Source organism: Carcharhinus amblyrhynchos, chromosome 30 (genome assembly GCF_965287045.1).
Source record: "Carcharhinus amblyrhynchos chromosome 30, sCarAmb.v2.hapA, whole genome shotgun sequence".
Classification (NCBI taxonomy): domain Eukaryota; kingdom Metazoa; phylum Chordata; class Chondrichthyes; order Carcharhiniformes; family Carcharhinidae; genus Carcharhinus; species Carcharhinus amblyrhynchos.
Window position 1 is genome coordinate 25900266 of NC_137353.1, and position 22837 is coordinate 25923102.

Genomic DNA, 22837 nt, shown 5'->3' on the forward strand with positions numbered 1-22837 from the left:
TGCGTTTGCCAGTATGCATAAATGCACTTCTAAAGGAATTTAGTGGTTGTGAAGTGCTTTGAGATGACCAGAGGTCTTGGGGATAATGTAAATCCAAGTTTTTTTTTGCTCAATACCTTATTGCCAATTTTTAAATGGAGTCTGATGCACCCTTTTGATTAATGCAGCATGTTCAACTGTCCGTTCTAGAAGAACGGAATCATAGACTGGTTATGGCACAGAAGGAAGCCATTCACTCTGCCATGTAAATGCTGGCCTTCTGGAAGAGCCACTCATATTTTCTTTGGAGCCTACAAATTTTCTCATTTTAGTCAATTATCTAATTCTCCTTCAAGGCTTCGATCAAGTCCACCTCCATCACGTTCGCAGTCACAGCATTCCAAATCCTAGCTATGTGCTACATTTCTTGTTTTTCCTCATGTCACAGTTGATTCTTTTGTTAATCCCTTAAGCTGGTGTGCTCTGTTTCTTGATTTTTCAGCCAACAGAAACGGTTTCTCTCTATCTATTCTGCTTTGATCGTTCATGACTCTGGATGCCTCTACTCTCAATCTTTTCCAAAGAGAAGAGCCAAGCTTCTTTGGTGTATCTATGTAGCTAAAATCACTCATCACAGGAATCTAAATCTTTCCAGCACCATCTCTAATGCCCTCACATTCTTCCTAAAGTCTGGTGCCCAACATTGGACACACTACTCCAGATGAGGTGGAACCAGTGTTTTATAAAGCTTTACCATATCTTTCTTATTCTTGAACTCTGCCTGTATTTACAAAGCCCAGGGCCTTGTATGCTTTATTAACTGCTAACTCTAACTACCTTGCTACCTTCAATGATTTATGCACATATACCACTACCACCCCCCCCCCCCCCCCCCCCACCCAATCCCTGTGCTCTTGCATCCCTCTAGAATTGTACTCTTAAGTTTACATTGGCTCTCCTCATTCTTCCTTCTGTACTGTATCACTTTGCATTAATTTTACCTGCCACTCTATCTTTTCCATCAGCCTGTCAATAACCTTTGTAGTTTAGTGCTATCCTCACAGTTAATGATACAAATTTTAGTCATCTGCACTTTTTGAAATTGTGCTCTGCACCCACCCAAATCTAGCCGTTAATGTTGATAAAAGCAGTGGTCCTCATACTAACCCCTGGGGAATCCCATTCTATACTTTCCAGCAGCCCAAAAAGAAACTTCATCACTACTCTCTGCTGTTTTTCACTCACAGCTTGGTATCCATGCTGCCATTGTCCCTTTATTTTTATTCCATGGGCTTCAACTTGATTAACAAGCCAATTTATTGAACACCTTTGAAAGTCCACGTACACCACATCCACTGCATGACCCATATCAACCATCTGTGTTATCTCCTTTTTAAAGTTTTTTTTGTGTATGTTGACTTTTTAGTCAATAGAATCCCTAAAGTGCAGGAGGAGGCCATTCTGCCCATCAGCTTCGTGCCGACTACAATCCTATCCAGGCTCTATTCCTATAACACCCAGTATTTACCCTCACTAGCTCCCCCTGACACTAAGTGACGATTAACATGATCAATCAAACTAACTCGCATATCTTTGGACTGTGGGAGGAAACCCACCCAGACACAGGGAGAACATGCAAACTCCACACAGTCACCCGAGGTCGGAATTGAACCTGGTTCCCTGGTGCTGCAAGGCAGCAATGCTAGCCACTGTGCCACCATCCACTTTCCACTAATAAAAGGTGCTGGCATTGTTTCTGAGTATTTGAAAGATGGAAGATATGGAGGAGTTATTTAAAAGGGTCTCCCTTTTCTGTAAGATTTAAGGAATGCAGATATAGGTCTACTTGTGTCATCAAAGTGATTTGATCCCAGGCTTGGCTTGTAGGTCCAGGGACTTGAGCCCCTGACATCCTCGTACAGTACTGTGGGAATGTTGCACTGTCAGAGAGGGGTGCTGTCTTTCAGATGTATTGTTAAAGCATATCTTTCAGGTGGATGTAAACAATCCCCTAGTGCTGTCCACCACTGATCTTGAGCCTTGTTCCGATTTGCTGAGCGTGATTTACAGAACCACAAACTCCTCCTGAAGTATGCCATGCTCCCAGGCTGAGCTGCAACTTTATTGTGAGATTAAGAAGTTGAAGAAAAGGTTGACATGTGCTGCTGTCTGTGGGGGAGAAGAAGAAAGGAAGGTCCTGCTCTCATAAGCCTTTAACTCGTGCCTTAACCTGAGAGCCAGGTATCAAACATGATATCAAGCTACAATTAAGAATTTTTTGTATTTTTGTTTTCAGCTTGTCCTTACCTCACACATTGGTTGAGTAATTTGCTTTAGGCATTTAGGAAGAATTCTCAACACCAGGTTAAAGTCCAACAGGTTCATTTGGAGCTTTCGGAGTGAAGGCGCAGCTCTGTTGGACTTTAGCCTGATGTTGTGAGACTTCTTACTGTGCCCACCCCAGTCCAACTCCAGCATCTCCACACCTTAGTTATTTAGAACATTTATTCCCCTCCCTTTCACGGCTGCACTCCACGTAGAAATTTAACTTTTTCAGTTGCTCCCCCATTTCACAACTTTGGCCAGGATTTTACGATCTCACTTGAGCAAGGCTCGTAAAGTCCCATCTGATGCCAACGGAGAATTCTGCTGTGAGTCTCTCCTGTCCCAATTCTGGCCTTTGTCTCTGTTCTACTCCAACAGGATAAGGGGGGCAAAAAATATATCCGTCTCGAGTCTTATAAATCTTGTCACTTTTTGGGTCCACTAACTTTGATTTTTTCATGAATCTCCCATTCGGTGTTGAGGGGAAAGGGAGCGAGAGAACTGCTATTTCAGTTGCTTCCAAGATTACAGCACTTGACCCCGGAATGATTTTCAGTGTGAAAGCTAGCACTGCGATAAAGCAGTTCAATTTATTAATATGTTGCACATTGTTGGCCTGTGTGTTTCCTCTTCCACTTGGTGAACATCACCCACTACTGCAGCGAAGAGCGGGTTGCCCACGTTCAAAAACAAACTTGCGAAGGAATCATTAACTGCTTTTAATGAGTGTTTCACACATGACCAGTGTCTAAGATCAGTGGCAGATTGAGACTATTAGAGTCGTTATCTGGTGTTAACGTTCATCTCCTTGATCTGTGTGGCTGAGAGTTTCATGAAGTGCAGTTTAATGAGCTGGAACAGGATTCCATTTAGTTTTGAGCTTGGAATGTGTTTTCTCATCTCCAAAGGACCAGGGGAGCCTAAAGGATTGCTTATCTCCCCACTCCTCCCTCTCCTGCGCGGAACAGTGCTGGTGCTGGAGACAGCATATAATATAAATGAGGATGCACTGGTGTATTTTTCAGTACAGCCAGGTCTTTTGTTTATTACAACTTTGTTTTTTTGTGTGTGTGTGTCTGACCGTGGGCAGAGCCCTCTGCCTGGTCATACAAATGAGCAATGTGCCTTCCTTATCATTGGCCTGTTTCAACTTGTCCCTGACAGTTGCAGGAAAGCTCCAGTGATAGCATTCAGTTTTTCTGTTGAATTCTGCTCTAGCTGTAATTTCAGAAAATTAAAAATATTTCAAGAAACAGGGAAATTCACAGTTATGAGCATGGTTACAGTACAGAAGGAGGCCAATCCACTCATCATGCCTGTGCTGGCACTCCAAAGAAGTAATTCACCTGGCGTCACTATCCCACCTTTATCCCCATAGCCCTACATTTTCTTCCTTTTCAGATAACAATCCAATTTCTTCTTGAATGTCACAACTGAACCTGCCTCCTTCACACAGTCAAGTAGTGCATTCCAGACTTTAACCCCTCAGTTTTTTTTTTGAAAAAAAGCTCCTCCTCTATGTCACCGTTGCTGCTTTTGCCAACTACCTTCAATCTGCTCTCAATCCTTCCATCCATGGGAACTGCTTCCCTTAATCTACTTTGTCCAGACTACTCATGATTTTGAACACCTTCTATCAAATCTCATCTCCCCCAGTTCCCATCTAGCTGCACAGCTGAAGTTCCTCATCCCAAGAACTATTCTCATGAAAACTTTGTACACTTTTTTACGTGTAATAATTGGCTGGCTTGCCTGTAGCAAACACACTGCTGAATGGCTTGTTGCTGTGCTGTACCGTACCTTTTATGTATTTGTCCTTTTTGGAATGTGTGCATTAAATAGGAAACATGTTTTTCGGTATTAGAAATTTGGGACTTGATGCTGCTTTTTTTTTGTTTAGTAAAGGTATCAAATTTTTTACTACTTCTTGGGATGTGAGCATCGCTGGCAAGGCCAGCATTCATTGCCCAATCCGAAATTGTTCCTGAGAAGGTGGTGGTGAGTTGCCGCCTTGAACTGCTGCAGCCTGTGTGGTGTAGGTTCACCCACACTGCGCTTAGGGACAGTGACAGTGAAGGAATGGCGATTTATAATGCCAGTCAGGATAGTGTGGCTTGGAGGGGGACTTGCAGGTGGTGGTGTTTCCATGCGTCTGCTGCCCTTGTTCTTCTAGGTGGTAGAGTTCGTGGGTTTGGAAGGTGCTGTCGAAAGAGCCCTGGCGAGCTGCTGCACTGCATCTTGTAAATGGTATGAAGCAAAGGTAGGAAAACGGACTTGTGGTGCAGATCAACCAAGATCTGATTGAGAGGTTGAATGGCCTGTTCCATTGTCCTTCAGTGCAAGAGAAAGACACATTTACTTTGTGTTAGAGCCAGAGATGCTTACATGGTTTGTGCAGCAGAGAGGCAATAAATGCAACCTCCCTGATATCTCTGCTGGTAAAATGTGGGTTGTAACCAAACAGACATAAAAGTCTATGGCTTGATCCTTGTAATGTGTTAGCTGATCTGTATCAATAAGCATATTCTCATTGTCCTTACTGGAGGAGCTTGATCATCATCCAGTACCTTCTGCTGGAAACGATACGTGTATGACTTTTAAGCGAGACAGGCAATGATGCCTCCCAGCAATTGCTGTCTTGAGCTCCTACGCACACACAGGGTCCTTCTAACAATGTCCTAGCACGTGTCACTAGCTAAGCTGGGGGTGGGGGGGAAGAAGAAGAACTGGGCTGTGGAGGCAAGAGGAGAAAGTGGTGACTGTGTGAGCACCTCTGGTTAAAACATTGGGTTGAAGGAAATGTGATTTGGATAATGGTAACCAGATTCATAATCAAAACCTAAATATATATTAACCAAGACTTTTTTCTGCCAGTTTTTTCGTCTTCTACTGTGTCAGAATGGAGCTGGAGAAATAGCTAAAACTTCATTTCAGACACTGTGGGATATGTATAGTGCTCTTTGATTCCTGCTGTTCCTCTAATCTAATTTCACTGCTTGGTTTACAATGTATTTAGCACATTGTGCTGGTGGTCCTTGCATCGTATTTTGGGGGAGGAGAAAAACTCTCAACATTGTGCTGACTTCTAAATTATGGGTTGTTTCAATGGGATGAATATTTAAAATCTCTATTTTGTTAAAATAACGAAGCAGTTCTATCAATAGGGGAGCCCAAAATTCAGATCCTATGTTTCTACACCAGCCGTGATCGTGTTAAATGGTACATCAGGTGCAAAAGGGCTGAATTGCCTAGCAATTCTAATGTCCTATGTAAGATGGTTAATAAACACTACGAGAAATCTGCTTACCAAAAGTACAGTAAGAATGTGGAAATTTCCCCTTTATGGGAAAAATGCATTGATACATTTGGACTTGTGCACGAGGCAGCAAGGAAGAGAAGGGTATGCTGTTGGGGGGGGGGGGGGTTGAACTAACCTAGATTGGGGCTGGCATAGGCCTTTTGGGCCAAATAGCACAGAAACAAAGCTGGGTGGGAGTATGAGCTGTAAGGAGGATGCAGAGATCCTTCAATGTGAGTTGGACAAGTTTGAATGAATAGCCGATGCACTATAAGATAAATGTGAAGATATCCACTTTGGTAGCTAAAACAAGAAGACAGATTATCATCTGGCTATAAAATGAGACGGAGGAATGTACAACAAGACCTGAAGATAAGCATGCTAGTGCAGTAGGCAGTAATAAAAGTTTGAAAAATGGTATGTTGGCCTTCATAGCTGGAAGATTCAAATGCAGAAGCAGGGATGTCTTGCTGCATTAATACAGGACCTTGGTAAGGCCACACCTGGAACATTGTGTGCAGTTTTGGCCTCCTTTTCTGAGGCAGGGTTTTCTTGCTCAGTTTACAAGACTGATCCATAGGATGGATGAGGAGAGATTGAGTCAGGCTTGTATTCACTGGAGTTCAGAGGAATGAGGGGGAATCTCATAGAAACCTATAAAATTCTAACAGGACCAGACAAGATAGATGCAAGAAGGATGTTCCCAATGGTGGGTGTGTCCAGAATCAGGGGTCAAAGTCAGAAGATATAGGGTGGACCATTTTAGGTCAGAGATGAGGTGAAATTTCTTCACCCAAAGAGTGGTCAACCTTCACTACCACAATGTAGTTGAGGCCAAAACATCGTATGTTTTCAAGAAGCAGTTAGGTATAGGCCTTGAGGCAAAGAGATCAAACGACGTGGGAGGGAAGGCTATTGAGTTGGATGATAATACATGGCAGAGCAGGCTTGAAGGGCGGAATGGCTGCCTCTTCCTATTTTCTATGTAAAACATGCTGTAAAATTCTATTTTAATTGCTGTTTTCAAACAGGGCACAACTCTGATGGGAAGTTCATTGCCCGTGCCCAGAGAATTGAATTTGACTGCGAGGTGGTGCCGCGGCGTGTAGCGATCTTCCTGGAGAAGACAAAAGATGGTCAGATCTTACCAGTGCCAAATGTTGTTGTCCGTGAAGTGGCCTGTGGAGCGAATCACACGGTATTGAAGAGAGAATTTGTGCTCAGTTCTGTCTTGACAACCTAACCTGTACACTTTTAATCTCATTCTCCATACCAATAATGGCATCAATTTGAGAGCAACATCAGTCAATCTGAAATCTTTCTAAGGAAGATGCCCTTCTCGTGGAAACAAAACAAATGATGCTGTTTTTAAAGAGATTTATTTGTGTGGAGGGTGGGATTATAGAGAATTATTTTCTTACTTTTCCCTTTGTCTTCAAAGGACAAATGTTTCGCTGGATATTTTGTGGAAGTTGTGCTGAAAAGAAGACAGGGCAACACTGGCTCTTTATCAGGGACCTCACCTCCCCATTCCAGGCAGGATACATCCCTCCCCTCTGCCCCCCCCCCCCAAGTCCGTAACCACCTTTCTAAGGACAAGGCCAGCATGCACTTGGAAGCCTCCTTCTGATCCCTCACATTGTGGACTTAGAAATGTATTGAATTCGGAGAGTTCAAGGCGTTCCCTGCCACCTCTTCCCGGACCATACAGATGAGCAGTAAATTACAACAATGCCCTTTTTATGGCAGTAAACCCCAGCTCTCTGCAGTCAAGTAGATACATTCCCTACCCTCCTGTTTTTAAGGAGAATTTATTTCCTCTTTTTTTTTTTACAGATTTTGCCTAAATTTCTAATTTTGGGTGGGAGATATTTGTATGATCTCTTCCTAGGCTGAGTTTGTAATTCCATTCTCCTGTTTAATTGGGTCTTCCCTGAACATCGTGCCACCTGAATAAAGTGAAATATTGTGGATATTGCTGGAAATCTGAAATAAAAACAAAATGCTGGAAAATGTCAGCAGATCTGGCAGCACCTGTGGAGAGCTAAACAGATTTAACGTTTCAGATTACACGTGACTCTTGGGAACTTATGGCACCTGATCTTTTCTAACTGCTGCTTCCTGACTACTGCCCATATCAGTCGTGACTACAAGAGACCTCCCTGATGGCTGGTCCAATGTACACCTCTGGTGAATTCATGAGTGTGCAGGTGGTTCAGCAGCTTTGCAATGTTGAAAGTGTGTGATCCATTTGTCTTCTTGCATTTCCCAGATTGCTCTTGATTCACAGAAGAGGGTATTTACTTGGGGATTTGGAGGATATGGCCGCCTCGGACACACGGAACAGAAGGATGAAATGGTGCCGCGGCTTGTTAAGCTGTTTGACTTCCCTGGTCGAGGTGCTGTACAGATCTGTGCAGGGAACACCTGCTCATTTGCAGTGAATGAAATGGGTTAGTAGTACACATCTTCGCTGTATTCTTGTGAACTAGTTGTGAAGTATGAGTTGCTGGCAATGAAATTTCATTAATATGACCAGGACCGGTATTACTACCCCTCTCACCTGTTGGCTGAGCTTGATGTGCTTGCCTTTCCTTACAGATGTCTAGCCTCATTCTGGGGCCTCAATGCTGATTTTATTTGCAAAGGGGTGCTATCCCAGGTGGATTATCCCAGTTTCAATTCAGCATGTGAAAGTGTGACATTGAAATAGAACTTCTTGCTCACGATTATGGCACCCCAGCCCTCAGTTGTGGTTAATGTATCCTCTTCTCAGTCGTAACTGTTTGAATGTAGACTTGAGGGTTTCAATTCTGCCACAAGACTTTAGCGTGTGCAGCATAGTACTGAGTATTGGCACAGAATTGTTACAGCATAAAGAATGCTGAAATCATAGAAACCCTACAATGCACGAGGAGGCTGTTCAGCCCATTCAGTCTGCACCGACAGCAATCCCGCCCAGGCCCTATCTCTGTAATTCCACGTATATACCCCACTAATCCCCCTGACAGTAAGGGACAATTTAGCATGGTCAATCAACCTAACCCGCACATCTTTGGATTATGTCGGGGGGGAGTGGTGGGAAGGAACCAGAGCACCGGGAGGAAACCCACCCAGACATGGGGAGAACATGCAAACTCCACACAGACATTTACCCAAGCCAGGAATTGAACCCAGGTTCCTGGAGCTGTCAGGCAGCAGTGCTAACCACTGTGCCACACTAACTGTAGTGTCTGTGCCAGTCTCACCAGTACCATTAGGCCTCTTTGCTCTTTAAATAATGTTGTGGACTCTTGAAGGCCTATGCAACCCTCAACTAAACATTGTTCAGTTGGATTAACTAGTCATTAATGTTTTGGGCTCTTTCAGCCCACAAACTGGCTGTGATGTGTGCCCACGTAATTGTCATTATAACTCACTTTTGTAATTCACTTGACTGTGGTGAACTTTGCAATGCTCTGAGAGTCTAAACCATGCTTTATAAGTGCATATTTGCTCTTCAACCAATTGCTCTTTCTGATGCATTTTGAGCATCAATTGACCTGGGGCACAGGCATTTGGACAAGCTCTTCCTGACTGTATCAGCCCAATGGTAACTTGTTTAAACAGTCCTCTGATATTTTACAAGTTTGGGATAGATCATTTGTAACAGTGGAATATTGTTTTACCTTTGGTCAGTAATTCAGGTCATCTTCCCCTCTTCTTTGCCTCGCAGGTGGTTTGTTTTTCTGGGGTGCAACCAACACATCTCGGGACTCTACTATGTATCCTAAAGTGGTGCAGGACCTGTGTGGGTGGAAGGTTCGAAGCCTGTCCAGTGGGTGAGTAAAGAGCCACAGAATTGCTATGCAGAATGTAGGATTCCAGGTCACAACTTATCCTTGATTTAGGTGCCTAGGCTGAATCTGATCATGTACCATTGCCTGCCCTGTAATTTTCCATTAAATAGCAGAATAAAGTGGGGCAGCAAGGATACTTAAGTGCATACACATGTAAATATAATTTCCTGCACCATGCTTGGAAAAATTTAAAAATGTATTCCCTCACAGCATGTTTGTCATTGATAAATGCCAGCATCAATTGTTCTTGAACATGATAGTGAACCACTGCAGTTCATTTGATGAAAATATTCCTATGGTAATAGAGTGGCACAGTATTGAGCACTGCTGCCTCTGCTAGGGACCCAGGTTCAATTCCAGCCTTGGGTGACTGTCCATTTGGAGTTTGCATGTTCGTCCTGTGGACTGTGGGAGGAAAGCAGAGCATCCGGAGGAAACCCATACAGATAAAGACGTGCAGGTTAGGTGGATTGGCCATTTCCTCCCTTAGTGTCCAAAGATGTGTAGATTGGGGGCTCATGACATAAATGTGTGGGGTTACGGGTATAGGGCAGAGAGATGTGCCTGGGTAAGATGTTTTGACAGAGTCAGTGCAGACTGAGTGGGCCAAATGGCCACCTTCTGCACTGTAGGGATTCTACAATTCTATGCCTGATAGGATGTTCCAAGATTTTGACACAGCGGTTATTTCAAATTACTGTGGTGTGTGAACTTGCAGGTATTGGTATCCCCATGCCTTTGCTGCCTGGATGGTAGAAGTCACAGGCTTGGGAGTTGCTGCCTGGTGTATGATGCACCCTGTTGCCATTTTGCCCAGGTGGCCGATGTTGTGACTGTTTAAGATGCTGGATGGGGTGCTGATCAAGCAGATGCTTTGGCCTGGATGAGTGTTGTTGGGCTTCACCCATCCAGGCAAGGGACAATGTTCCATCACACTCGTGACTTGTGCCTTATTTTGGGGAATCAGAAGTTGAGTCACTCCAGAACATCAAGCCTCTGACTTGTTCTTCTAGCCAGAGTGTTTATTTGGCCAGTCCAGTTATATTTCTGTTTCTTTGGTATCCCCATCTCTGTCACCTGTGCACTACTGTTATGCTCGTGCAAGCTGTGCCCATTTTTTTGCCTCCTTTCCCGAGGGGTGCCAGCCTTTGCAGTGAGCATGTGCAGTTTTACGTTGGGCTGATGCAATCAATAGAGGCACCTCCAAGTGACTTTTTTTATATAGACTTCCCTTGCTACAAAGCTGCCTGAAGCCTTTTTGTAGTGTCCACATTTCTGTCCTGGAGGAGACCAGAGTGAGGAATTGAACCTGGGATCATCTGCAAAAGCAGCAGGAAAAACTGGTGGATTATGGAATGAAAACAGAAATTGGTTCTCCGCAGGGCTGTCAGCATCTACGGTGGGGGGGAGAAATGAGAGTTGACGTTTCGGGACAATGACCTTTCATCAGAAAATGCCTTGCCCGTTTTGTTGTAAGGTCGCTGACCTGAAATTTAGCTCTGTTTCTGCCTCCCTGGGTGCTGTCAGGTATTTTGGAGTTTTTTTCCAGTGTTTTTAATCTAGAATCCTATTAGACTTGGTGCAGTAAGCAGCGGTCTCTACCCATTTTCAGGTGTGTGTTGGGATTGCTTACTTTTGATGGGTTTAGTACTCATAATCTGGCAGGGGTGAAACCACGATCAGACGGGACAAACCTAGTCTGTTGCACTAGGGGTGTGCTGACGCCTGCAATGGTGGTTTGCCTAAGCCAGGGTAGAGTAAAGGATCAGGGAGGCCAGTGAGGTAAAACCGAGGCTTTAGCTGATGCAATTTTTTTTATTATTAGAGCCATCTTGACCTTTTGGTTAAGATGAAGTGTTAGAGCAAGCCCAGGTGGGGGTGCAATGCCTTATCTTGTCAGGTTGGATCTTGTTTGAGCCCAAGATGGGATGCAAAGTCTTGTTTGTCTCTTGTGTGGGGACTATGGGACCTAATTTGAATCAGTTCCTTTGATTAGAAATGAAGTGTTCCTAATCAAAGGCCACAAGAGTCCTGGAGGCAAGTAACTGAAAGAGTGCACTGAATCACATGGTTGTCCCTGTCGCTGTGCGAGTTGTGTTGCGGTGATAGAACTTAAATTTTCTTCAAGCTGCTGATGGTGTGACAAATGATTTGAGGCATTCTTCCCAGTTCTCCACTTTTTAAACCACAAATGCTTGTTATTGCAAGCAACATCTAAAAGGGAAGAGAATGAAAATTTGAAGGACACACAGAAGATTCTGGTAATTTTATAACCAGTTGAGCAGCATTCATAGAGAGAAAGGACCTCCGAATTGTATTTTTGGGTGTGGATCCTTCATCAGGACTTGAGCTTGTTCTTAACACTTGGGTGGAGGGTTGGAAATCTCAGGCTGAAATATCATTGAATATCTCTTCTTCTTGTTCAGGAAAAGTAGCATTATTGTGGCAGCCGACGAGAGCACAATCAGCTGGGGGCCATCACCTACGTTTGGAGAATTGGTAAGAACTGCGATGGGAGGATAGTATTTGCAGGCAGAGCTTTGGCACCTTGTGCATATCTACTTGCACAGAAGTTGGTGCCCATCACCCTCCGTTTTGAACCATGACCTCCTCATATCACCAAGAAACGTTAGAAACTAAGGCTGTTTTTGGGATTCGATCGTATCAGAATGGAAAAGTGAATCGACTAAATGTTCACCTTTTTTAAAGATGAAATAAGTTTGGTTTAGTGTGTGCAACAGTTTAGAAGTCTCCATTTGTATGGTCAAATTGGTGAGAAAAGTGGGGCCTCATGGTGGAGGAAAGACTTGAACCAAGAATCCCCTAGACCATTTTGAGTATCCTTGACATTGGATGCATTTATTTACAACAGCAAAGTGCTTCTGATTAGAGGGTGATGTAGAATGAGTCTCTGTTCAGGAAGTTTAGCTAAACTTTGATCTAGTGCCCATGTTGACCATGACTCTGCGCATAGAGATGAGGAGAAATGTATCATAAGAACATAAATAGGAGCAGAAGTAGGCCATCTAGCCCTTCGAGCCTGCCCTGCCATTCAATAAGATCATGGCTGATCTGTCATGGCTCAGTTCCACTTTCCCGCCCTCTCCCCGTAACCCTTAATCCCCTCGCTTATCAAAAACCCATCAACCTGCGTCTTAAAAATATTTAGCGAGGCAACCTCCACCACTTCAACGGGCAGAGAATTCCAGAGACTCACCACCCTTTGAGTGAAGAAGTTCCTCCTCAACTCCGTTCTAAACCACCCCCCCTTTATCTTGAGGCTATGCCCCCTAGTCCTACTGTCCTTTCTGAGCGGGAAGAGTCTCTCCACCTCTATCCTATCCATCCCATTCTTCATCTTATATGTCTCAATGAGATCTCCCCTCATTCTTCTAAACTCTAACGAGTACAAGCCTAGTTTATTCAGCCTCTCCTCATAGCCCAACCCCCTCAACTCCGGTATCAGCCTAGTAAACCACCTCTGCACTCCCTCCAAGGCCAAAATATCCTTGCGTAAGTGCGGCGACCAAAACTGCACACAGTACTCCAGCTGCGGCCTCACCAATGCCCTATACAGCTGCAGCAAGACCTCCCTACTTTTATATTCAATCCCCCTCGCTATGAAGGCCAGCATCCCATTAGCCTTCCTGACCCCCTGCTGCACCTGCAGGCTGGGTTTTTGCGACTCATGCACAAGGACCCCGAGGTCCCTCTGCACCGTCGCCTGCTGCAGTTTTTCACCACATAAGTAATAGTCCTTCCTACCATTATTCCTACCAAAGTGGACCACCTCGCACTTGCCAACATTAAATTGCATTTGCCATTTCCTGGCCCATTTGCCCAGCCTATCTAGATCCTTCTGCAGACTCTCCACACCCTCTGCGCAATTTGCCGTTCCACCAATCTTGGTGTCGTCAGCAAATTTCGACACCATACACTTGGTTCCCTCCTCCAGATCATCTATATAAATGGTAAATAGCTGGGGCACTCCACTAGTCATCAACCGCCAATCCGAATAGCACCCATTGACCCCCACTCTCTGCCTCCTATTTGACAACCAATCCTCTATCCACGCTAACACCCTACCTCCAACTTCATGCCCCCTTACCTTCTGCAATAACCTCTTGTGAGGTACCTTGTCAAACGCCTTCTGAAAATCAAGAAAGACCACATCCACCAGCTCTCCTCTATCCACCGCCCTAGACACATCCTCATAGAACTCCAATAAATTTATCAGACATGACTTCCCCTTAACGAAACCATGCTGCGTCTGCTCTATCAAGCAATTCCCCTCAAGATGCCTCGCTATTTCCTCCTTGATGACGGATTCTAACATTTTACCTACAACAGACATTAAACTAACCGGCCTATAGTTCCCTGCCCTTTGCCTGCCACCCTTCTTAAACAACGGCGTAACATTAGCCGTTTTCCAATCTTCTGGCACTTCCCCGGAATCCAGCGACGTTTGGAAAATAACCACTAAGGCATCCACTTTCACCTCTGCCATTTCTTTCAGAACGCTTGGATGCATTCCATCTGGTCCTGGGGACTTGTCCACAATCAGTCCCTCCAGTCTGTCGAGCACCGCCTCTCTAGTAACAGTAATGTCATTGAGACCCTCCAGTCCTACCACCTTTCCATCGCTAACACCCGGCAAATTATTCACATTCTCTTCCGTGAAGACAAACAAAAATGTTATTCAAGACCTCAGCCATTTCCCCATCCCCTACCACTAAGTCCCCCCTCTCATCCTCTAAGGGTCCAACGTTCACCCTAGCCAGCCTCTTCCTTTTTATATATTTATAAAAACTCTTGCTATCCTTTTTTACATTAAGCGCTAGCCCAGCTTCATAGTTTCTCCTACCCTTCTTTATCAACTTCTTTGTCAATCTTTGTTGACATTTAAACCTCTCCCAATCCTCTTCTCGCCCACTACTCTTAGCTACTCTAAACACCTCTGCTTTTAATTGAACACTTTCCTTCACCTCCTTCGTTATCCACGGCTTATTACCTCTCCCGCAATGGTCCTTTTTAACCATCGGAATAAATTTCAGCTGAGCACCAAGAAAGATCTCCTTAAAGATCCTCCACTGCTCCTCAGCAGACCTACCTTCCAACACGCTCCCCCAGTCAACATTCGCCAATTCTTCTCTCGTCCTACTGTACTCCCCTCTGTTCAAACAAAGGACGCGTGTCCAGGAACCCACTTTCTCCTCCATCTGCACCAGAAACTCCACCATACAATGATCACTCTCCCCAAGAGGATCCTTCACCACAAGGTCCCTAATTCTCCCCGCCTCATTATATAACACCAGATCCAAGATAGCTCGCTCCCTCGTCAGCTCCAACACACACTGTTCAAGGAAACTATCCCGGCAGCATTCCAAGAACTCCTCCTCGAGCCCACCACGTCCAACATGGGTCGACCAATCAATATGTAGATTGAAATCCCCCATAATTATCGCCGTTCCATTCCTGCACGCCGCACTTATTTGCGTGTTAACAGCCTGCCCCACCTCCAGATCATTATTCGGGGGCCTATAGACGACACCCACCAGCGTCTTCCTCCCTTTGCTGTTCCTAATCTCCACCCACAACGATTCCACTTTCTGCTCTTTGGTTCCTAATATCATCCCTTGCTACCACCCCGATGCTATCCTTAATCAGCAGAGATACGCACCCCCCCCCACTGCTTTTTCCTGCCGCCTATCCTTCCTAAACACTTGATACCCCTGGACCTTCAGCTCCCAGTCCCTGTCACCTTGCAGCCACATCTCTGTAATGGCCACCAGATCATATCCATTTGTGCTGATCTGCGCCACCAGCTCATCCACTTTATTCCGAATGCTTCGTGCATTCAGATAAAGTGCCTTCATCCCAGCCTTCACCTGGACCCTATTTGCCAGAACACCACCAACCATACTCACGCCTCCTACTCCCTTTTATTATTGGAACATCCTTGGCCTCTTCCCTTACCTGTACCCTCTCCTTAACTTTAGACCCCATAATGTCACCTACCCCCCCCCCCCCCCCCCCCCCCCCAGCATGGTTCAGACCAACCCCATCCCACCTGAACAGGTCCCACCTACCTGAATACTGATGCCAATGCCCCATAAATTCAAACCCATTCCTCTCACACCAATCCCTGAGCCACCCATTCACTTCCTTAATCTTATCAATCTTACGCCCGTCTGCACTCGGTTCAGGCAGTAGCCCAGAGATAACCACCTTGTCGGTTCTACTTTTTAATTCCATTCCCAGCTTTTCATACTCATCCTTTTTTAAATGGATCCACATAATGACTGGAGCATCTTATATGCTCCATTTATAGAACATTGAACAGTACTGCACTGGAAGAGCACTTTAGCCCATGATGTACCAAACATGACATCAAATTAAAGTAATCCCTTCTGCCTGCCCTTGGTCCATATCCCTCTAAATGCCCTTTTTCATATCTGCCACCTCCACTACCCTGGCAGTGGGTTCCAGACACCTATCACTTTTGGTGTTTAAAAAAATTGCCCATCTTGAGTGCATGCTCCCTAATGTGAGACATTTCAGCTCTGGTGGGGGAGGGTTGGGGGGAAGACTCTGACTGTGAACCCTATCTATGCCCCGCATAATTTTTGTAGACTTCTATCAGGTCTCCCCTCAGCCTCCACTGCTCCAGAGAAGAAAACCTTAGTTTGTCCAGCCTCTCCTTATAGCTCATACTCTACAATCCAGGCAGCATCCATAACAGACCTTCCACTGTTAGTGTATTCAGAGGTCACAACAGGATGACTTGAAGGCAGAATTCGATGGAGGGGTTTTGGAAAGCAGCCCAACATTTGCTGTGTTGACAGCAGACGATGAAGGATTGAGCTGGAATGTTCAGCTAAGTTTATTTGCATCAAAATGTAGAAGGTTGCTGGATTTTCTTAACCAGATGACTGCTGGCAACTGTCTGAAAGTGCAGCACAATTCATGTAATACAAAGTGCTGCTTTTTCAAGTTAATGTCAGTAATCCATTTATAACTGGAAACTGCCACAGACATCGCCACCTATAGGCACTTTAACCAAACAACCCATTCAAAATGGATTTTGTTTTTGACTGAGGCTGACAAAATTTAAAGTTTATTTATTCGTAGGCTTTCATTTAACACTGCAGTGAAGTTACTGTGACAATCCCCTACAGGATTCTTCATTGTGTTTTTGTATGGAGATGCTCCAGTCATTGTGTGGGTCAATATAAGTCCATTTAAGACGGGATGCATTTTTCCTCGCCTCTATGTGCAAAGTCAGGGTCAACATGGGCACTGTATCAAAGTTTGTGTAATGTGGTGCCTCACTTAATAGATGCAATTCAATAGATTTTATTTGCAGTACCAAATGCCTGCACCTTATTTATAAACAGAAATCTTGGTAACAGGTCCTGCAGCTTGGGCCTGCATCTTATCACTGCAGTCCATTGGTATAATTTAAACTGCAACTGATGTTACAGGGCTATGGAGACAACAAACCCAAGTCTTCCACCACTGCACAGGAGATAAAGACCTTGGATGGCGTTTATATTGAGCAGGTGAGGGAGAGCTTTTCTCATTCCTTTTTCCATCTTAACTTTGGGAAGTATACAAAGAACATGTTTCTTGAGCATTGCTCCAAAATGCCCACCTGAGGATCTTGCCACTTTTTTGTAGAAAGCTAATTTAATTCTAGACCGTTGACACCCTGAAAAGGGTTTGGGTCAGCACACTTAGAAGTGGGCAGGTGGATCAAGGCTGCAACAAATCTGTTGGACTCGCAAGGGTCACTGCGGTGGTCCAATGCCAGCCTTGGCTGAGTAGCGAGGGAGAGGAGTCTAGCCTAAGCTCCGTGATTTTAGATTCAAGTCACACTCCAGAAATTAAAAAAAGGCAGTATCAAGACTGGTGCTGCAGTGCAGTACTGACTGAGTGCAGCATTCAGTCATTCATATAAGCTGTTAATTTGAGGCTCTCTCCACCCCCTTGGGTAAATGTAAAATATTGTTATTTTGTGGGAGGGCTGTCTCTACTGGTGAATATTTATTCCTTGACCAAGACTTTTGTTTTAACTTATCTGGCCTTCATCACATTGCTATTTCTGGGATCTGCTGTATTACCTACACTTTTTTAAAGTTCTTGACTGTAAAATGCTTTGAGACATCCCAATACTATATATCAGTGCAAATCTTTCTTTCTGAAGATCGTCAACAGTCAACAGCTTTTGCCCAGTGATGCTTTGTAGGGAAAGAATTTTATTTTTTGTTCCTGCAGGTCGCTATGGGCCACGCTCATTCGTTGATGATAGCAAGAGATGAAAGCGATGCAGAGAAAGAGAGGATTAAGAAGTTGCCCGAATATAACCCACGGATTATCTGATGCTGTGTAGCCTGTGCAACCACACATGAAAGCTTCACTTGAACAAAGGCAGCTGAAGTTTGCAGTGCACTGGTCAACAAGATTTTAAAAAAAATAAAAACAAAATCCACACTGAACAGGGAGCCAGGCAATGGACAACATCTTATAAAAAAAAAACTTTTCCAATTCATTTAAAAAAAATGTTAGTGGTACTTACATGATCGCGATTACATATGCAGCTAGTGGTAGTATTTCCAGAGCAATTGATTTAACAATGCACGCAGATAGTTAATTTTACTTGTGTTCTATGGCCATTGTGTTACCATTACTCCAGTAATGGCCATTTCCTACTGATGTGTTGGAACTCTTTTGTATCTTTTAAAGCCTAGATTTGGCTGTTTTACTTGGTCAGCAAGAGTGATATAAACAAGCTGAAACGCTGGGAATCATGGTCTTTAAATGGCTATGTTAAACCATCATCACACTGGTACAATTATTTCTAATTTTAGTTCTGATCTGGTCAGATGGCACAGCCAATGGCGTACTTGTGAATTGCGAAATTCATGTCCTCCCTTTGATTATTTGGGAAGGGTGCAGGGACTTTCCATCTGGTTCTGCTAACCACTAAGTCCTGAAATGTGACTCGGGGTTTTGTAATAACAGCTGCTCCTGTAGGGCAGGGCAGGACCGGAGTGGTTGGACTTCCGACACTGCCTGTGCTGTTGCAGGAAAGTAATGTTTGAGCAAAGATCCTTGTCTCTTTGAGAACCACGTGCTCCTTTTTTTTAGTGCAATTAAGTATCTCCAGCTTTAGTTTTGAAGGGCCTGTCGAAAAATGTTTGCATTCTGTAGCTTCTGATCTCTTGTCCTTGAAGTCCCTGCACCATTGAGGTTGTGGGTCATGTTAGTTTACTATTGACAGCAGGATTGAAGCACGCTTGCTGTCAGTGGTTCACCATCAGTGTGAAGTGCCTTATGATGTCCCACTCTGGCCAATTCATTGCCAGTAACTATTACATTGATTTCCTCTGCACAGGCCTAAGAAGACTCAGATTTTCACTTCCATTCCTGGTCTGTCTTAACTTAAGCAACGTGTTTGGTTACAGTGCTACATTTCTGATAAGCTAATGGAGCTATTTTTCCCCTTTCTAAAAAATTTCTGCCCTGCTCTGCCCCGTTTTTGATTTTCTTTCAATTGAGATTACTCGGGCAACGAGTGAAATCTTTGTGCACTAACTTTATCAGCCCAAATCCAAACCATTTGGGATATTTCTTTTGCGTGGGTTTGAAGAGTCGTTAAGAGGTGTCCTTTTTTTTTTGAGACTTTTCAATGTGACATGGTCATTTGTAAATGTAAGGATTATTACATTCCTTTGCCACCTTTCCCTATAGAGGGGAAGAATGAAATTGGCACTACACTCCTGAGAGAATTGAAGTCCGAAGGAACTCTGAGCAAGGAATCTGCCACGGTGAAGGGGAGGTGGGGCCCAGTTACTTCCAATCCCAGTGGCTTATGACTGGTCATTATTTGACCAACCTCTTTGCTGTTCTAAAGATCAGGGTAAGTTCAAGTTTGGGTGTTTTATTAGAAGCATAAGGCACAACAAGATTAGATGCAGGACGGTCTACCAACCCAAAAGGTTTTTTTTATATATGGCGAATTTATTTGTATTCTGTGTAGTCTGACTTGATGGTGAGGCTGTTGCAAACATGTTTGATTCTTTCCATAGAATTAGTAAGCAGATCATATTAGATGCTTTACGTATTAACATTTGAACACTGAAATCCTTTTTACATTGTTCCAATTTTTAATGTCCTTGGGTAGTTTGTCAGATTTTTCATCTGTTAAGTTGCAATATGCACGTAAATGAGGTCATGGAAAATCTGCTATTGTAAATTCACAACTGAAATAGAAACGTGCTATTCTTATTCCCAGCTATTAATTACCAGAACTTAATCTTTTGCCCTCCAGTAGCAGCTCATCCATTGCTTCTTTGTGCATTGACGGGCCATAGTATGAACAGTACTTTCAGAAGTTTCAGTGCAAGTTATGGTACACGTTGGTCAACTGCAACTCTCTCCATTGGTATCGCTCCTACCATTTACAAAGCCAGGTGCCTAACCCTGCAGTTGCAAAGTTCTATAGTGACTTTAAATCTAGCCCTTTCAGCCCTCTTTGATAGACAAAAATCCCTCCTTAAAAGATATCTTGGGGTGATGAGAGGAGCTGGAAAAATGGGGGTTAGCGCACTATTTTTCCAGGATTTTGTTTAGCCTCCTTGTTGAATCAGAATTGCTGGTTTAGTTGCCCTGTTTTTTCACCTGGCATTGCGTTAAATTCATTGTCAAGGTAATTTGTTGAACTGAACTGAATCTTAACAGTTCATAATGCCCGAGATGAGTGTGCTGGCAGGACCCCGATGATTTGGTTACTATTCTAAATTGAGCGACTGATGAAGTGAAGGATTCTGATCCCAGTAAGCCAATAAATTTAACCATTTTAATTTGATGGATCCACAGTTCAGGCACCTTTTTTTAACTGCTTGATACTGGGTTTTGTGGGCAGGGACAATTTTAGCATAAGCTGATGATGCTCTGGGATATATCTGTGACCATCCTTTGGTGCATCCTGTTTCCACAGTGCATCATTTAACAAGGTCAAGGTATTGGCACCTTGGAGTTTAATGATGTTGATTTCATGGAAATTACTTGCGTTTTTTTTAGCGTTTGTGGGACAAAACTGGTAAAGAAGAGAGGCTGGCTGCAGTTCAAACTGGATTTTGTCTTCCAGTTAAATTTTCACTGATGTACATGTCACAGTTATGTAACCAAATCTGATACCATCTGCTTATAACCTTGAAGTTTCCTGGTTTCTATTTCGGCAAATGCTCAATAAGCTTCCTTTTTTTGCTCTTTTAGATTAATGTTTTTCTTTCTCCCCACTAATTTGCCAGCCAACCTGCCCACTTTACACAATGTTCTATTGTCTTTAATGGCCACACTGATTAGATTTACACATATGTCTTCCTGATCTTGGAGGTTTTTTTTTGAGCCTCTCTCTACCCTGAAAACCTCGTCAGTGTACTGAGTAAAAATTGTATGAACTTTCCATGCTGGTCCTTTTTTTTTCAATCTGGTACAAGTCCCTGCATGGCACTACTATGTTGGTTTCTTCCTGCAGCAGCCAATGATTGTGTCAACAAAGGTGGCAAAGTTGGCCCAGATATATATATTTTTTTCCTTCTGGTTCCTAAGGTCCAAGCTTTATGGAATTGGGTATGAATGTACCACAGAAATTTTGCAGGTGCAAGTTGCACTAATGGTGTATTGCACCAGTGCTGTGAGTATGCACTCTCTTCTGTAAGTATTGCATGGAATTCAGCCAGACAAAATAAAATAACTTGGATAATGTTTGGACTCGTTTCCATCTTTCAGTATCCCTAAGCTGGGTGGAATTTGTGCACAAAGTGAATAATATGGCTAGACAGAGCATGCAATAGTGCTCCTCTGCCTTCTTAACTAATTTTTCTTCTTTGTGAGAGGAAAGCTGTTCATGCTATTTAAGACCAAGGTCAGATGGCCCATTGTCACCTGCATTTGACTCCCCTCATACTTTTCATGTGCCTTCAAATATTCTTCCCAGTTTTCAGCTCCAGATGTCTGGAATTTAGTCCTGCTCTTCTCTATTCTCATCAGAATGGAAAGTCCAAGCTAGACTCTCCTTTTTAAACACCAGGGCTGTTTTTCTTCCTCCTGTCAACTTCAGATGTCCAAACAGAAAGTGGTTTCAACTTGCTTATGGGAGAAATGTGTTGAGCAAGTCATGACGCTATTATAGTGCAAACTCTTGCATTTTTTCCTTCCTGTCAAATTCCTAGAAGAGACCCGAGACCCTAGACCCTGCTCCTTCAGCTAATTGCCCCCAAAGGAGAATATATTGGAACTGTTCATTGCAGCTCTGGTGCCTGGGGAAGTTGTTCCCCCACTGTGCACAAACACCATCCAATGACGAGGCTTTCTGGCAACGCAAAACTAATGATGGAATTGAACATTTGCAAAGGTTTAACACTTTCCCCCAAGTGGAGGTGAGCTGTCAGCTTGCTTAGGTGGGTGGAGAGGTGAGGGACGGTGTCTCTTTTCATGCTGGTTATTAATGACTAGTTTCTTGGCATCATTAGATTTAGTTAGTGATTTGTAGCCAATTAGCTGCCTGTTCAGTGCTGTAAACTTTTTTCTTTTTTTTTTACTTTTGTATTTCCTGCAATAAATTGAATAAATTTTACCTTGTGTTTCCTTTCCATTCTGTGTTAGTATGGATGTAATTTCTAAACAGCCCATTAACAACTGCTGAATTTGAGGGGACTGGTTTAGCAGCGAGGGATAAATTGTCATCTTGTCTGTGACATTTTGCAGATGAACCACCAGTACATGTGAAGGGAAAGATGTTTGCCTCGATTTATGTCCCCAATTTGATTTTAAAAACAGTTTTCTTAAATTTTTAACCTTTGAACTCTGCCCTGCAATCCTGACAATTGACCTTAGATTGAAAATAGTGCCCCTGAAATTGTAATACAAATGCAGGAAATCTTTAAATTACAATAAAGAAGTTGGAGAACTCAGCATATTGGGCAGTATCTGTGGCGAGGAAAAAGTTTCCTTTTCAACTGGGTGGTCATTGAGGTGGAATATTAGTTGTTTCTCTCCACAGACACTGACCTGCTGAGTTTCTCTGGCTTTTTTTCATTCTTATTGCCACTGAACTTCAAGATTTTGTTTTAGTGTCACAAGTAGGCTTGCAATGAAGTTACTGTGAAAATCCCCTAGTCTTCACACTCCGGCATCTGTTCGGGTACACTGAGGGAAAATTTAGTGTGGCCAATGCACCTAACCAGCATGTCTTTTATACTGTCGGAGGAAACTGGAGCACCCAGAGGAAACCCACGCAGACACGGAGAATGCATAGACTCCACACAGACACTGACCCAAGCCGGGAATCAAACCTGGGTCCCTGATCCTGTGAGATAGCAGTGCTAAC

At 43.7% G+C, this 22837-nt stretch overlaps 1 protein-coding gene across 1 annotated transcript in view; it reads left to right on the forward strand.

The window, feature by feature from the left end:
- rcc2 (regulator of chromosome condensation 2) overlaps positions 1 to 22100 on the forward strand; it is a 42371-nt gene extending 20271 nt beyond the window's left edge. The window contains exons 7-12 of the mRNA XM_080215054.1: positions 6634 to 6800; positions 7875 to 8055; positions 9318 to 9423; positions 11868 to 11940; positions 16926 to 17003; positions 17719 to 22100. Of these exons, the coding sequence (XP_080071180.1) occupies positions 6634 to 6800; positions 7875 to 8055; positions 9318 to 9423; positions 11868 to 11940; positions 16926 to 17003; positions 17719 to 17823 (710 nt within the window). The 3' untranslated portion in view covers positions 17824 to 22100. The remainder of the gene's footprint in view (positions 1 to 6633; positions 6801 to 7874; positions 8056 to 9317; positions 9424 to 11867; positions 11941 to 16925; positions 17004 to 17718) is intronic.
- The last annotated feature ends 737 nt before the right edge of the window (positions 22101 to 22837 follow it).